The sequence below is a fragment of the Symsagittifera roscoffensis genome, chromosome 4 (assembly GCF_963678635.1).
Source record: "Symsagittifera roscoffensis chromosome 4, txSymRosc1.1, whole genome shotgun sequence".
NCBI lineage: Eukaryota > Metazoa > Xenacoelomorpha > Acoela > Convolutidae > Symsagittifera > Symsagittifera roscoffensis.
In genome coordinates this window covers 56,072,541-56,085,204 of record NC_087065.1, presented here as the reverse complement: position 1 = coordinate 56,085,204, position 12,664 = coordinate 56,072,541, and the positions used below count along the sequence as shown (strand labels likewise).

At 33.4% G+C, this 12,664-nt stretch overlaps 2 protein-coding genes across 2 annotated transcripts in view; one reads left to right on the top strand and one right to left on the bottom strand.

Annotated features, from left to right (window-relative positions):
- The window catches only part of LOC134843540 (transient receptor potential cation channel subfamily V member 6-like), a 30,722-nt gene extending 27,243 nt beyond the window's left edge, over positions 1-3,479 (top strand). Inside the window, exons 15-18 of the mRNA XM_063859649.1 lie at positions 110-157; positions 415-531; positions 2,959-3,219; positions 3,304-3,479. Coding sequence (XP_063715719.1) covers positions 110-157; positions 415-531; positions 2,959-3,219; positions 3,304-3,354 — 477 coding nt within the window. The 3' untranslated portion in view covers positions 3,355-3,479. The remainder of the gene's footprint in view (positions 1-109; positions 158-414; positions 532-2,958; positions 3,220-3,303) is intronic.
- Positions 3,480-3,494: 15 nt separating this feature from the next.
- On the bottom strand, positions 3,495-10,276 carry LOC134843543 (protein PFC0760c-like). Its single transcript, XM_063859651.1, has 4 exons — positions 10,132-10,276; positions 4,680-4,938; positions 4,173-4,358; positions 3,495-3,997 (listed from the first exon to the last, which is right to left on the bottom strand). Exons 1-4 carry the CDS (start codon positions 10,190-10,192, stop codon positions 3,601-3,603), a joined length of 903 nt encoding a protein of 300 aa, XP_063715721.1. The 5' UTR covers positions 10,193-10,276; the 3' UTR covers positions 3,495-3,600.
- Between the last annotated feature and the right edge of the window lie 2,388 nt (positions 10,277-12,664).

Below are 12,664 nucleotides of genomic sequence, written 5' to 3'. Positions count from 1 at the left end.
CTTTTGCATATAATTATCGCCATATCCTCATAGTAACAATTTTTCTATGAACGAGGATTAGGAAGGACCAAATGTCGGAGGCTTCAAAAGTTGATCTGATTATGTTTAGAGTATCTACGATGCAATCAAGGAAAGTCCCTACCCGTTTTTTACCCAGGTGAGCATAGTTTAAATGTCCATTCTTATCAACAGCCCAAATCCTACACTTTGGAGGCGGGAGGCTGCTACCTTTTTGATCCCATTTGCAATTTTCAGCCAATCAAAATCAAGAGCTTTTCGCTCAAAGCGCTATTTTCCAGACAATTTGAGAGAATAATTGTTAATTGTTCGCAAAAAAAAAACGAAAAATTTCATAACTGTTTGCATTGAAAATTCTGAAGTAGCATTTGTGTAATCAACGCTGATGTGTTTCAGTGCTACTGGGCTATCTTCTTTGTGTTAGCTCATCTGTTGCTCGTGAATGTGTTAGTGGCGATGGTATACGAGACATTCCACGTGTACAAACAATCCCACCACGAGTGGTACAAAGAAGTAAGTTTAACTCCGGCCTACACTAGTTTTATACTAAAAGTGATTTTATTATGTGCAACCACCTAAGTTACAGGGCAGAATTTGATGGCTTCTGAATAAATTGTTGTTGCTGGTGATTGTGTCGAAGAAAAGGGAGCACGCGCAGTAAAAACCGCAACTTTTATTCAAAACTATCAAAAACAGCCCCAAAAAGGAATTATCAGAAATACCTTAAAAAGGAAGAGTTCGAAAAACGTATTTATTTGGTTGCCTCATGAAAAGCCGGCAAAATTTATAGAAAAATTCCATTTGACTAGTCTTTCAGTCTTCCAGTTTTAGTTTTCATGAATACCCCAGTAATGATTAATAAAGATTAACAACACTGCTGATATCAAAATGAAGCCTAGAGTTCCGGAGTGTCCGTTTGGTCTCAGGAAATTTATTGATCCTGAGTATTTTTCAAACTTTTTCCCGCCGTGCAGATAAAATCAAGTGAGAGGTGTTATAATTTGCGTTCTATCGAGAAATATTGGATCATTTCATGTGTATCAATTAAGAAATTTTAACCTTATTTGCTTATTAGATTTTTTTTTGCAGAAAACGAGCTTTATTTGTTGATGTGAAAAAAAGCTCAAAGATCTTAAGTTTTTTTCATACTTTTTTCTAGGTTTAGGTTTTCACAAAAGAATAGTTTTTTTTATATCGGTTACTGAGGAGGTGAATGTCAAAAGTGTTGCACGATTAATAACAAATATCAAAAAATCGTTGTTTCCGGCTATCACTCAAAATAATATTCTGGTCCCCATACATTCATATCCTTAAAAAAGACTTAGAAAAAAAACAGCCAAGGAAGCTTTCTCTATAAAAATCCGCGAAATAATTTTTCTTTTTCTCTGTCATCTTCGACGTATTCTCGGCAATTTAGAATAAATCGAATCATATAATAGAGTTAAAGAAATTAAATGGGTAAACAGGGTGCTAATTATCATGAAGATTGCTTGGCCTAATCTAGCAATTTAATAAAACTAATCGCCTTGAAAAACAGACCAATTTAGACATTTTGCGAGTTGTTTTGTTTTGTTTTAAAAAAAATTGCTTTAGAAATAAAGCCTTTTAGATTTTTTGATGCATTTTTTCAGTAATTCAATTAAGAGCGTTTGAGAAATACAGAGGGTTATCCAGTGAGTTAAACGGTATCAGCTTATAACACATCAAAAATTGCATAAACTTTTAAAGCTTTTTTTAGAAATTTTCGTTCAATAATTAAATGACTTTTTTAGTAACTGATCAATTAAATGATTTTTTATGTAACCATTAAATGATCAATTAAATGACTTTTTTTAGTAACTGAAAGCTGGAGTGTCAAAAATATCCCACGAGTATTTTTCAAAAATATCACACGAGTAACTATGGTAACTGAAGACGGGAGCGTCAAAAATATCACACGAGTAATTAAAACTATTACAGGAGTAATATCACACGATTAATTATAAAAGTCTTTAAACTTCTTCCAAAATGTTAGTGGATTCCACTGACAAAATTTCCGCGGAATCCGTGCTCAAATACGTTTAACCTAATTTTTGTTGGCACATTACTTTAACCGCGGAATCTACAAAATGTGAGGGAATTCCACACATAGTAAGCGGAGTACGCAAATGCATGCGGATTCCACTTACATTTTGCGGATTGGGCTTACAATTTGCAGATTCCTCTTTCATATTGCGAATAATAATTTTACGATAGATGTATTTATTGACTATGCGTTTATATACAACTGTAGCTACTTGTTCGTGGAATCCAAGACAACCAAGAAAATCAAAGAAAGTTAGCAATATTGCGGATTCCGCGACCAATCTGTTTTTGACTAGTTTCAGATTCAGCTTACAACTCACAAAATAGCCAGATTGGGTTCTCAATGAAGGTTGAAAGAAAAAAAAATTATTCATTTGTGCAAAGATAACTAAAACTAAATTTATTGTTAAGCCCAATTAGCAAAGTAACAAAAAATTGCAAATTGAACTTTTGATTTTGAATTTTTGTTTCCAAAACTACCAAAATTGTTCAATGTCTAAAACATAATAGCAATTGGCACGCTTTCCCAATCTCCAGTTTTGTATTGGAAAGCGCCCAAACTTATATTGCTCATCTTTTCTCCGTGGTTTGTGAAAAAACGGTATTTGTTTTTCATTATTGTTGCTGACTTGTTTTTGCCAAACTGATATCTCCTCATTATCGAAACATTGTGCAATTTTTGTCAGATATTGTATTATGGCTAGATTGAGAAAATTTGATCAAATAAGATCTTAGATCCACTATTCAAAATGAGTCAGCCTGACTTCGGCCTTTGAGTTGCACAAAGGCTCAAGGATTTTTGAAAATTGATCGAAATTAAAATAAAAGAAAAGAGAATTTTATACTTACAACAAAAATTTCTTTTTTTTCGCGCAGCGAACCCGACTGGTTGTGATGTATGAGTATCTGTTGACGGACCTGTGTCGAAAGAAGGTTCTCCATCAGTACTCCCAACTGGCCAAGAGACCCCAGAAGAGCAAAAGCGTCGTACCCTCCCAAGTACCAGCAGGACAACGGACCTCTAGCGGTGACAAAAATGAAGTGCACCCAGAGAGTAATTCTGAAGAGATTTCTTCCACCAAAAGCAAGAAAGCTGGACCCAAGGAGAGAAAAGTCACAGTGAAACATTATTTCAGGGTGAGCAAAACAATTGATCAGTTTATTTACTTCTTTAATTGTCGATTTAAATTTTGATTAGTCTCTGTTATTTTTTTGTTTCAGAATGGGAAAAGCGTGGGTGAGATTCTTCCCAATGGCGATCCACGGCAATAATATCGGAAAACTAGCTCAATGTAATAGTTATTGATAGTAGTTAAAGTTTTGGCTAATTATTCTGTTAATAAAGACAATCCTTAATTTGCTATCAGCTTAGATGGTCAGCGAAACCTTTTCTGGGTAGCTAGTAATTGGCGCTTGGCAAATAATTTTTTGTTAGAAAAATAGTTGCTTCAATTGAATCATTTGCTTAAACCCAAACCCAATCAATTTCTAGTCCCATAAACCATTTCCGTAAATACCTTAGAAGAATGAAAACCAGTCAAAGAAGTGTTCAAAAAATCCATGAGATTCTTCTTCTTCTTTGTCATCTTCGTCGTCGTCTTCTAATTTGTCGTTGAGTTCAGTCTCATTCACACCTTGATCATCATCTTTGTTGTAGTTTGCCGAATTAAGTTCACTGTCATTCAAACTGTTCAGCCATTTTTCATCCAGATCGCCATTCTCAAAAATTTCTTCAAGCTCTTTTTCCAGATCACTTTCATTCTCAATGAAATTTTCAATCTCAAGTTCACCTTCATTTTCGTCGTTATTTGTCGAATTAGTCGCATTGTCATATAATTCACTTTCGTCCATTTCAAAAGTGGAAGAGTTGGAATCTGAATCGTCGTCAAATTCAAAAATATCAGTTTCATTGTCGCTAAACGATCAAGAAAAACTTTAGATTATGTGGCTTCAGACTAAAGGCAAATGCTTAAATCCTTTATTTATTTTTTTTTGCAGACGCGTTATATATTTTAATTATTTGGTATTTATTTTTCACCTGCAATTTTTTGAGCCTTGATTTTTTGTGAGCCACAGATCTAAAGTATTACTCGCTATTTTCGTCAGTTTCTGTTTCGTTATAATCTCCGTAATTGTAATCTGTCCCATTAGTATCAGTTCTGTTTTCCAAATCTTCATCTCCAGAATCTAAAGACGCCTCAAACTCATCCAAGTTTTCCAAATCAGGCATCTCATAATCAGTTTCATTCAATGATTCAAACATATCAGTTTCGTTTCTGCCAGTGTCAAGAACAAATTTAGAAACTATGGCTAATCGCGGATATTAAATAATCTGACTTTTAACTTAAAACCCATTCCTCAAATTTTTTCACAAATTATTTATGTGCATCGCACATAGAAATCAAAGCCTCAAGATATTTTTATTATGAAAAAAAAAATCGTTGACTCCTTTTCGCTTTTTCCAAAAAATTTTGTTAAGTCCATTTTGTTATAGCAAAAGTTTAAAATCCATTTTGCACGACTATTTATTTTTTGGTAACCCAACTCTTTTTTACATAAACATTGAGTTTTTCTAAGCCACAATTTTACTTAATTACCCGCTGCTATCTTCAGGTTCTGTTCCGTTATAGTCTCCGTACTCAAAATCAGTCCCATTGGTACTGTTATCGCTCTCCAAATCATCAATTCCATAATCCAAAGAATCCTCGAGTTCATCCAAATCAAGAATTTCGTAATCAGTTTCGTTCAATGGTTCCTCGTCCTCAGTTTCATTGAAACTTGAGTAATTTCCGTCGGATGTTTCGTTATCAGAGTCAATGTTATCTACATCTAAGTCAGTTTCCCGGCTACTAAAACCTGAAGAACGCTTAGCCTTAAAACGGATCTAGAATTTTACAAAATTTTGACTTTTTCCGAGTTGCATTGAAAACACTGAAAAAAACTGTTCCACATGAACTGCGTTGCTTTATACTTCTTGTCCTTATATGCCGATTTTTTTCCTTCATTTTTAATGATGCTCTGGAGAAACATAATTAGGATTTTGGCATATTATTTTTCTATTTTAATAATTTACTGCCAATAACATAGAAGAATGGAAAAAAAACATAAATTTAGTCAAGAAATCCAGAAAAATCATCTGAGATTGTCAGATAGTGTTTCAATTACATTGAAAAGAAATTCTGCAAAAACGAGTTCTCACTTAAACTCTAGCTTCAGTGTTACGACAGTCTAACTGCTTTGGGCTTTAACTGTGGGGACAAAAAATTTTTTGTTTTCAAATTATTGTCGTTGTTTCTGCGTGGTGTGATAAAAAAGACCTGAAACAAATAGAGCTTTGGCATATTCGTCAATAACAGTAATATAAACAAAGTGAACAACAGTTTTTTTTAAATGACTAGCCAACAAAACATTTTTTTTGTAAAATCAATTTTTTTACTGAATTTTTTTTTTTAATTTTATTTCCAAAATGGCTCTAAAAAACTCCAAAACTAATTTTATTTGTGTAAAACTAAGCAGTAATAAATTATTATAACCGGCTTGAATTGCGCAAAATACGCCTGCTCGCTTGCTTTTTTTCCTCAAAATTAAACAAAAAACTAAAAACTTCAAATGCGTTTTTCTCGACATTGAGACATTTAAAAAAAAAATTTCTAATATTTTTCGAATCAAAACTGAAAGGCTTTTATAAGATATATCATTCAACCCGTTCCGATGATATTTTTTAGTATTTAAATTTGCGTTAAAAAATAAAACTCAAAAACACTTTTATTCAAAGCTCTTTCCCATTTTTACACAACAAGACGTAGTGTATTATGTCGAAGATATTTTTTCTGAACTAAGACGCAAATAAAAGTGCAATTTAAATGCACTAGATATCAATTTAATCATATTTAAGTTTATTAAAGCACAAGAAATTTAATGGAGTGTATTGCTGCTTTAATTTTGACTAGAGAAAAACATGTATTATGAAAACGAATGGGATTTGTTGTTTTACGTTTTTTTTGTGACAGTGAAAAAATTTCGCTTTTTGCAGAAACTGCAATTTCAAAAAAAATAGTACCATTGGAAAATTTGGCAGCTCTTTTATGTGCCTGCGTGTTCTGCTAGCCTCTTTTCTTTTTATTTCACGTTCTACGGCCTTCGAAAGTTTCAAAGACGGGATTTTAGGCCTATTTGTTTTGAATTTTTCATTTTCTCAAAAAATTAATGCACAAATCTTCGATGAATGATTCAATCAAAAAGTAATTATGAGGATCTTACCGTCTCAAGCGGATATTCTCTAAAATTGGTAAAAAAAAGTTATGGCCTCAAACAAGTCCACTTTTCGAAATTTTGATTAACTTTTAAAACTTTTTGATTTTTCTAAAAAACTACCCTTCGAAATTGAAGATTAAGGGTTCAACCGAAAAAAAAGTTATGCGAACTTTATCTACACAAGCGGCTATACCTTGCATTTTGCAAAAACAGTACCTTACAAAATGTCTAATTTTTGCTTTTTGCTCGTTTTCTAGAAACTTATAAATATGAAATTCGAAAATGTTCTTTTTTAATTTTTTATCGTTTTTGTCAAGAAAAGTACTAGCTAAACCTGATATTAAGGGCTCAATGCAAAAAATCAGTGTGCGGAAATCTTCAATCTAAAAACCAGAGTGTTAAAAAAAGAGGCTTTTTTCATGCTTTAGCATATATGTTACCATGCTTTATCCTGCTATAATATTATGAAGAGGCTATTATCCTTCAGCAGAGAAACACTAGGGTTCAAGGTAAAGTCCATTTTTTTCAAATTTTTAAAATTACGCATTTTCCGGATAAAGACAAAATATGATTTACACATGCTAGAGCAGGTAGATACCGCATTAGCTGGGCCATTTGTTAACTACCAAGCAACCCCGGCGCAGATGCGAAGACGTGAGACAACTATTGAACAGCTCGGATGTTCAAATCCGAAACATTTAAATAGTTTTTTTTGGTCGAATTTTTTCTGCACAGCATTGGCAGTTTGACAGAATCCGTAGCTGCTTTATTGGTGGCTAGAGTTTACACAAGCGAGCTTGCGAGCGTTACTGTATTTGTATGAACATTCTTTTTTTTAAATCTAGCTCGCAAATAAATGTCTTCATTAATTGGTAATCAGTATTTGGTGGTATTTTTCCTATAATCACGATCTGTAACATTGGTAATTTCGTAGTTTTTGTTCTCTGCTTTATTATCTTTGCATAAAGCAAGGATAATGCAATCGGGAACTCGAATTTTTTCCCGAAAATAATCCACAGATTTACAGGCAGTACATGAACGACATGCATGCAATACAAACGCCATGCATGCATTACGTTCATCTTTTTTGCGCCCATTGGTATTTTAATTTCACTCTGCATCCTTATTAGTGTTTTCCCAAAAAACGCAGGTCAACATTTTTAAATAATGCTTCTTTGGTACTTTTTGATTTTTCGACTCTGTCGCTTTCAGTTTATGTTTTGTCGGCTTAGTTTCCGCTTTGTTTTTTTTGCAATATATTACGTCGCTTATTTGAATGTTAAAAATAGAGGTAATCAACCTAAGTAACTTTCCAAACTTAAAATTGCAAACTTATAATGTAAAGTTTTCATTGAAGTTTTTTTCGACCAAATTCATCGCCTTTTTTCAGTAGAATTTTTCCAATAATTGGGCAAACAATTTCTACAATTAGTAATTTTTGTTATATCACTTTCAAGAGGCGTTATATATTTCATCGTTTTCTGGTAATTTTACAGCTAAAAGTTTATCTGTTAGAATTTAGTTGGAAATTTTTTTCAGTGTTTTGGGTTTGTGTTTTCTGCTCTTTATGCCAAAAATGCGAGTTAATTTTAGTTCATTTATATGACTTGTTCTGAGTAAATAAAATTTAATTTGAAATAGATTTAACAGCGTATTGTTTTGACAAAGTTTTTCGAAAAAAAATCATCAATTTCGAAAAATATTCATTAATTTAGAAATAATTCATCAATCTCTAGAACGTTTTATTTTGCAACTCTGATATGACTGGCTCGTCTAAAAAACAAAGTACCATTTCTTCTCAGAAGTTTTGTTTTTCTGGCTTAAGTTTTTATCAAAAAAAAACCTTCGTGTTTTTTATTTTATAAACGGGCGTATTTTTGTTGTAATCTTCTTTATCAACTTTTCATGTTTGGCAAGTGCGATTTCTTTGGAATGTTTTTATAGATGTTAAAAATTGTTTTAGGTTTTCTGGAACTTTTTTTAGTGAGAATATTTGCAGATTTTTTTTGCAATGTTGGTTTTCCGATTTCGATTTTCAGTTTAATCTTAGTTAATAGCAAGCAACAGATAGCATATAGGGACTTTTCTTATCCTCAAGTTTGCTTGTAGGACATGCAGGTTGTTCGGTTGTATGATTTTAAGCAAAGTTTTTGAATTCAATCAAAAAAATTTAGACCATTTGATCAAGTTTTTTTCTCATTGTTTCCAGTTTACTTGTTATGAGAGAGAAATGAATGAAATTTGTGTAGTCCGAATCCTTTCAAAGTTTTAGGTAACTGATTTCTATGGTCGCGAAAGTTGGTAGAGGTCTTTTTAGCCATGAAAGTGTGGAAACGTTAGGTTTTGGTCGCATATGCCAAAAAAGTTTGCAAAACTTTGGACAAGCCAAAAATTTGACGAAAAAGTCCAAACATTAAATGCGACAAAAATATAGTCATATTTTTTGTAGTCTCAAAAAAGGCCGAGAGGGCTTCATTTTGTGTGTAAGAGCATATCGCTCATTTTTAATTAATTATTTTTCTGCGAGGAGAAACAAAAAAAAATTTGCGAGGAAAAACAAAAAGTTTTTTCCTTCTTTTTCTCTGGTAGATTATTATGGTAACATAAAACATCAGGCGCAATATCGAAAAAATTAGGTTCTGAAATAGATTTGTCTTCAATTATTTTTCATGTTGAAGTTATAGAGCTGAATTTTGTCGTGTTCTCGCTAGTGCTTGCAGAGTGCGGCTTTGCATCTGTGTAGTAAAACTACTAGCAGTCGTGGAGCAGATATGAGAACGTGATACTCCTAATCTCAACAAAAAAAATTTCTTAATGTTTTCCTAATTTCACTTTATTTTGCCTGATTGAAGCACCTGATTGAAGCACTTTTTGCATTTTCGTCGCTTGTGTTTGCGAAAACTAGGAGCTAAAGATGATTAAGAAATATCCGTAGACACGCCAATTAGATTCAAGATAGTTTGCTTGCGACTAGAAGTGGCTGAATTGAGGTGTTTTCATTCTAATTTTGGAAGACACTAACTGAAGATATACTTGAAATTTTTAAACTACCATTTTGTGCGCGATTTCAGCTGTCTTCAGAATATTCTGCGTTAGTTGCCCAGCACTTGGCTACCCTATTTAATTTGTGTTAACTTCCTCTTGCTCTGCTGCTAGAGCAGGGTTTTATGGTCAGTGATGGGATTTTTTGTTGATGCTTTTTCACTTGTGAAATGCATTCGTACAACTCCTTAATGTCAAATTGATTGTTACTTTGACTTTTAAACCCAAAGAAATGAATCTTGTTAAACTCATTGGCTTCTACCATTTGATACTTTCCGTTCAATTGTTTGAACATTTACGCTCAGGAGAAAGGACGAAAAAAAGCTGTTCAGAATTGCAGCTGAACTTCTGATCAAGACCTGCAATCATATTAGTTTTTTTTTGGACTGAGAATTGTTGATTCACAATCAAGAATTGAGTACAATAGCGATTGATCTTCAATCAATGAACTTTAGAGTTGTGTAGAATTATTATTATTATTCAACCTCAAATTTTCAACCTCAAAAAACTTTTAGCAAGAGTTGATAATTAGTAATCGTCGCGATGTGAAAGTTCATCACATCATAGCAAAATCAATCAGTTTTTTCAAAACGATTGTGACTGCAGAAAAAATCAAGTTTTGAATAACATGTTTTTTTTCTCATTTTTGTCAACATTCTGTAAACAATCTGTTCATGCTATTTTGTTCAATGCACGTCGTGTTCAAGGCAAATTGAAAAAAAGTCGCCCTTTAATGCATATTTTTTTTCTTACCTGTTTGACAACTTGAAATCCATAGTGCTAGAACTGTCCAGCATAAAATTTTCCGGCGCATTTTGAGTAAAATAGTTCACAATGATATGATTTGGTTAAAATAGAATGCGCTGCAACTTGGTTATCCCAAAAGAGTTTTGTTATTTTCTCGCTGTGGAAAAATGAAATAAAATCTGCTGCATCCTGCCAATAGAAGTGAGCACTCGGCAGGCAACAACACTTGCGCTTGAGCTTTCTTTAATTTTTCATTTTAGTTAAGGCAGATTTCAAAAGTAAAATTAACAATTGATTATTACGCTTGCGGAATGTAGATTTTTTTTCGGGTCGGAATGTAGATTTTTTCGGGTTTACAACTAGTTTAACAAAATTTAACTTCTAGGTGGGAACTAGTTACTACAGGGTAGTTTCAGAGGAATTTACAAAATCACTTTTTTTTCGGCTCAACTGGTGTCTGCTCAAATTTATCGGCCTTGTTTCCGCTTAGTAAATTTTGTTCAGTGTTGCTAATTTGAATTTCAAAGGTCTTGCTTGGCACGTTTGCCTAGAACTCCTGTTTGATAAAAACAGGTGTTATGATAGTGTATGGGATTGGGAATTTTATTTTATTTTTTTGCGACGCTTTGGAAAATGTTAATATTTTTTGCATAAAATTTAGTTTTTTTTTCTCAAAAACCATTCTACCGATTTTCAAACAAGGGATGCCCATAGAAAGACCGCCTACAGTCTTGTGTACCTGCATAGTCCCCGGGTCTCTTTTTGTTTTACCCTTTGTCTATCGCCTTCTAAAAAGTCTACTGCTTCCCAACGGGTTGTGCGAAGGTCTTCCGCATTAGCGGTCACACAAAATCTTTTTAATCAAAAGTTATAAGCCTCGGTAAAGTCATTTGTTTTTATTTTTAAGCGTTTTTTTGAAATTTTTTCAATTTTAACAAAAACTATCCTCCACTATCTGAGATTTTGGGTTCAATCCAAAGAAATGGTCGTGGGAAGCTCCGCAACTACGCCAAGACATTTTTGACAATTAAGAATAATGGCCCTCAAAAAAATCAAAGTTTTGATTTTTTGAACAGATTTATATATTTTTTTACTTTTCTCGAGAACCATCCTGCCAAACCTGGGTTTCGAGAACCATCCTGCCAAAATTTAATCAAAATCTTGTTCGGTGAATATTTTCTGCATAAGCGGCTACGCTCAGTTTGTTTTTAAACTAAAAAAAACCATAAGTCTCGGAAATGCTAACTTTCATGATTTATTGACATTTTTTGGTCTATTCTCGATAACTATCCTGCCAAATCTGATAGCAAAAGTTTTATCAACAGAACAGATTGTTGGAAGCTTACCTTTCTAATTTTATATGCCGAGTTTTTTCAAGAATGACGTTGAGATCTTCAAACCAGTAAAAGTTTTGAATTTTTGACCGTTTTTTGGAGTTTTTGTGTCTCTACTCAAAATTACCGTGCCAATTCTTAGGTTAAGTCTTCAATCAAGAAAGCCGATTTTGCGAATCTTCTTTGACTATTTTTCTTGCAAACTAAATTTTCTTAAGAAAGACCCTAACAAAATTGAGATGAAAATTGCAATCGAAAGAAGCGGTTGCTCAAAGTTATCCCGCAGAAGCTGCTACTTCTTTATTTTTTAAAAAGAAAGTTTACATTTTTGGGTACTTCTAACATCTCAAGTTTTTCGCTCTTCACACAAATTTTACTAGGAAAACAACTAGGGGCAAAAATCGAGGCAAACAAAAATTTTGTTTTGCCAGTTTTCAAAAGTGAAAGTGGTGTTAAGCTCCGCCTAGCCTCTGTGTTTCAGTCTGGTTTCAGGTAATACCTCCAAGTTGAATAGTTGCGATCAGATTTTACGTTTGCGAAGGTCGCAAATTGGGTAGCTAAAGTCTTGACTAAACACAATTTGGTCGCCTCTCTGGAATATACCGAAAATCTCTAACAAAAATAGCCAAATTTTGACTGAATTGCGATTGCATGATCCTAAGAAGGGCTATGAGGGAAACCTGTGCGATTTTGAAAGCCCGGCCGAAAACGATTACCTAGTTTCACTCAAATTTCTGAGAAGCAATATACAACTCTGACCATGAAACTTCTCAAAATATAAGGAATCAAGACTGAAACAACAAAAACAAGCCAAATTAGGAAACGTCTGTAGCTTGCAAGAAAAAAATTGCATAAATTATCCAAATCTAAAAGAATCAGAATTTCAGAAATTGGCCTTCCCTTTGCCAGCTCTGCGTCAATCGCAACCCCGCGTCAAACTGCGCCGTGGTCGCGAAAATTGGGAGATGTTTTTTTTCGTACAGTTAAAGGGTTGACTCACATTATCACGCACTGGCCTCGCAGTTCCTTTGATATTAGAAGCGAGCCTTTGGCAGGAGATGGTGCAACCGCATATCAAATAATTTAGGAAATTGGTTAAAGTTTTTAATCGAAACTTAAGCTTCTCTAAAAGCTTAACTAATTCGGTTTCAACGCTTGTCCAAACGGTAACTAATAACTCCTTTTAACAACTACGTTTGCATATT

What these genes read in the sequence shown, in the direction of transcription:
- LOC134843543 (XM_063859651.1), bottom strand. Translation starts at nt 10,192, where the DNA reads ATGCGCCGGAAAATTTTATGCTGGACAGTTCTAGCACTATGGATTTCA. An exon ending in GATTTCAAGTTGTCAAACAG is followed by an intron (nt 4,939 to 10,131) that starts GTAAGAAAAAAA and finishes AGCGTTCTTCAG; the next exon opens with GTTTTAGTAGCCGGGAAACT. An exon ending in GAACCTGAAGATAGCAGCGG is followed by an intron (nt 4,359 to 4,679) that starts GTAATTAAGTAA and finishes TGACACTGGCAG; the next exon opens with AAACGAAACTGATATGTTTG.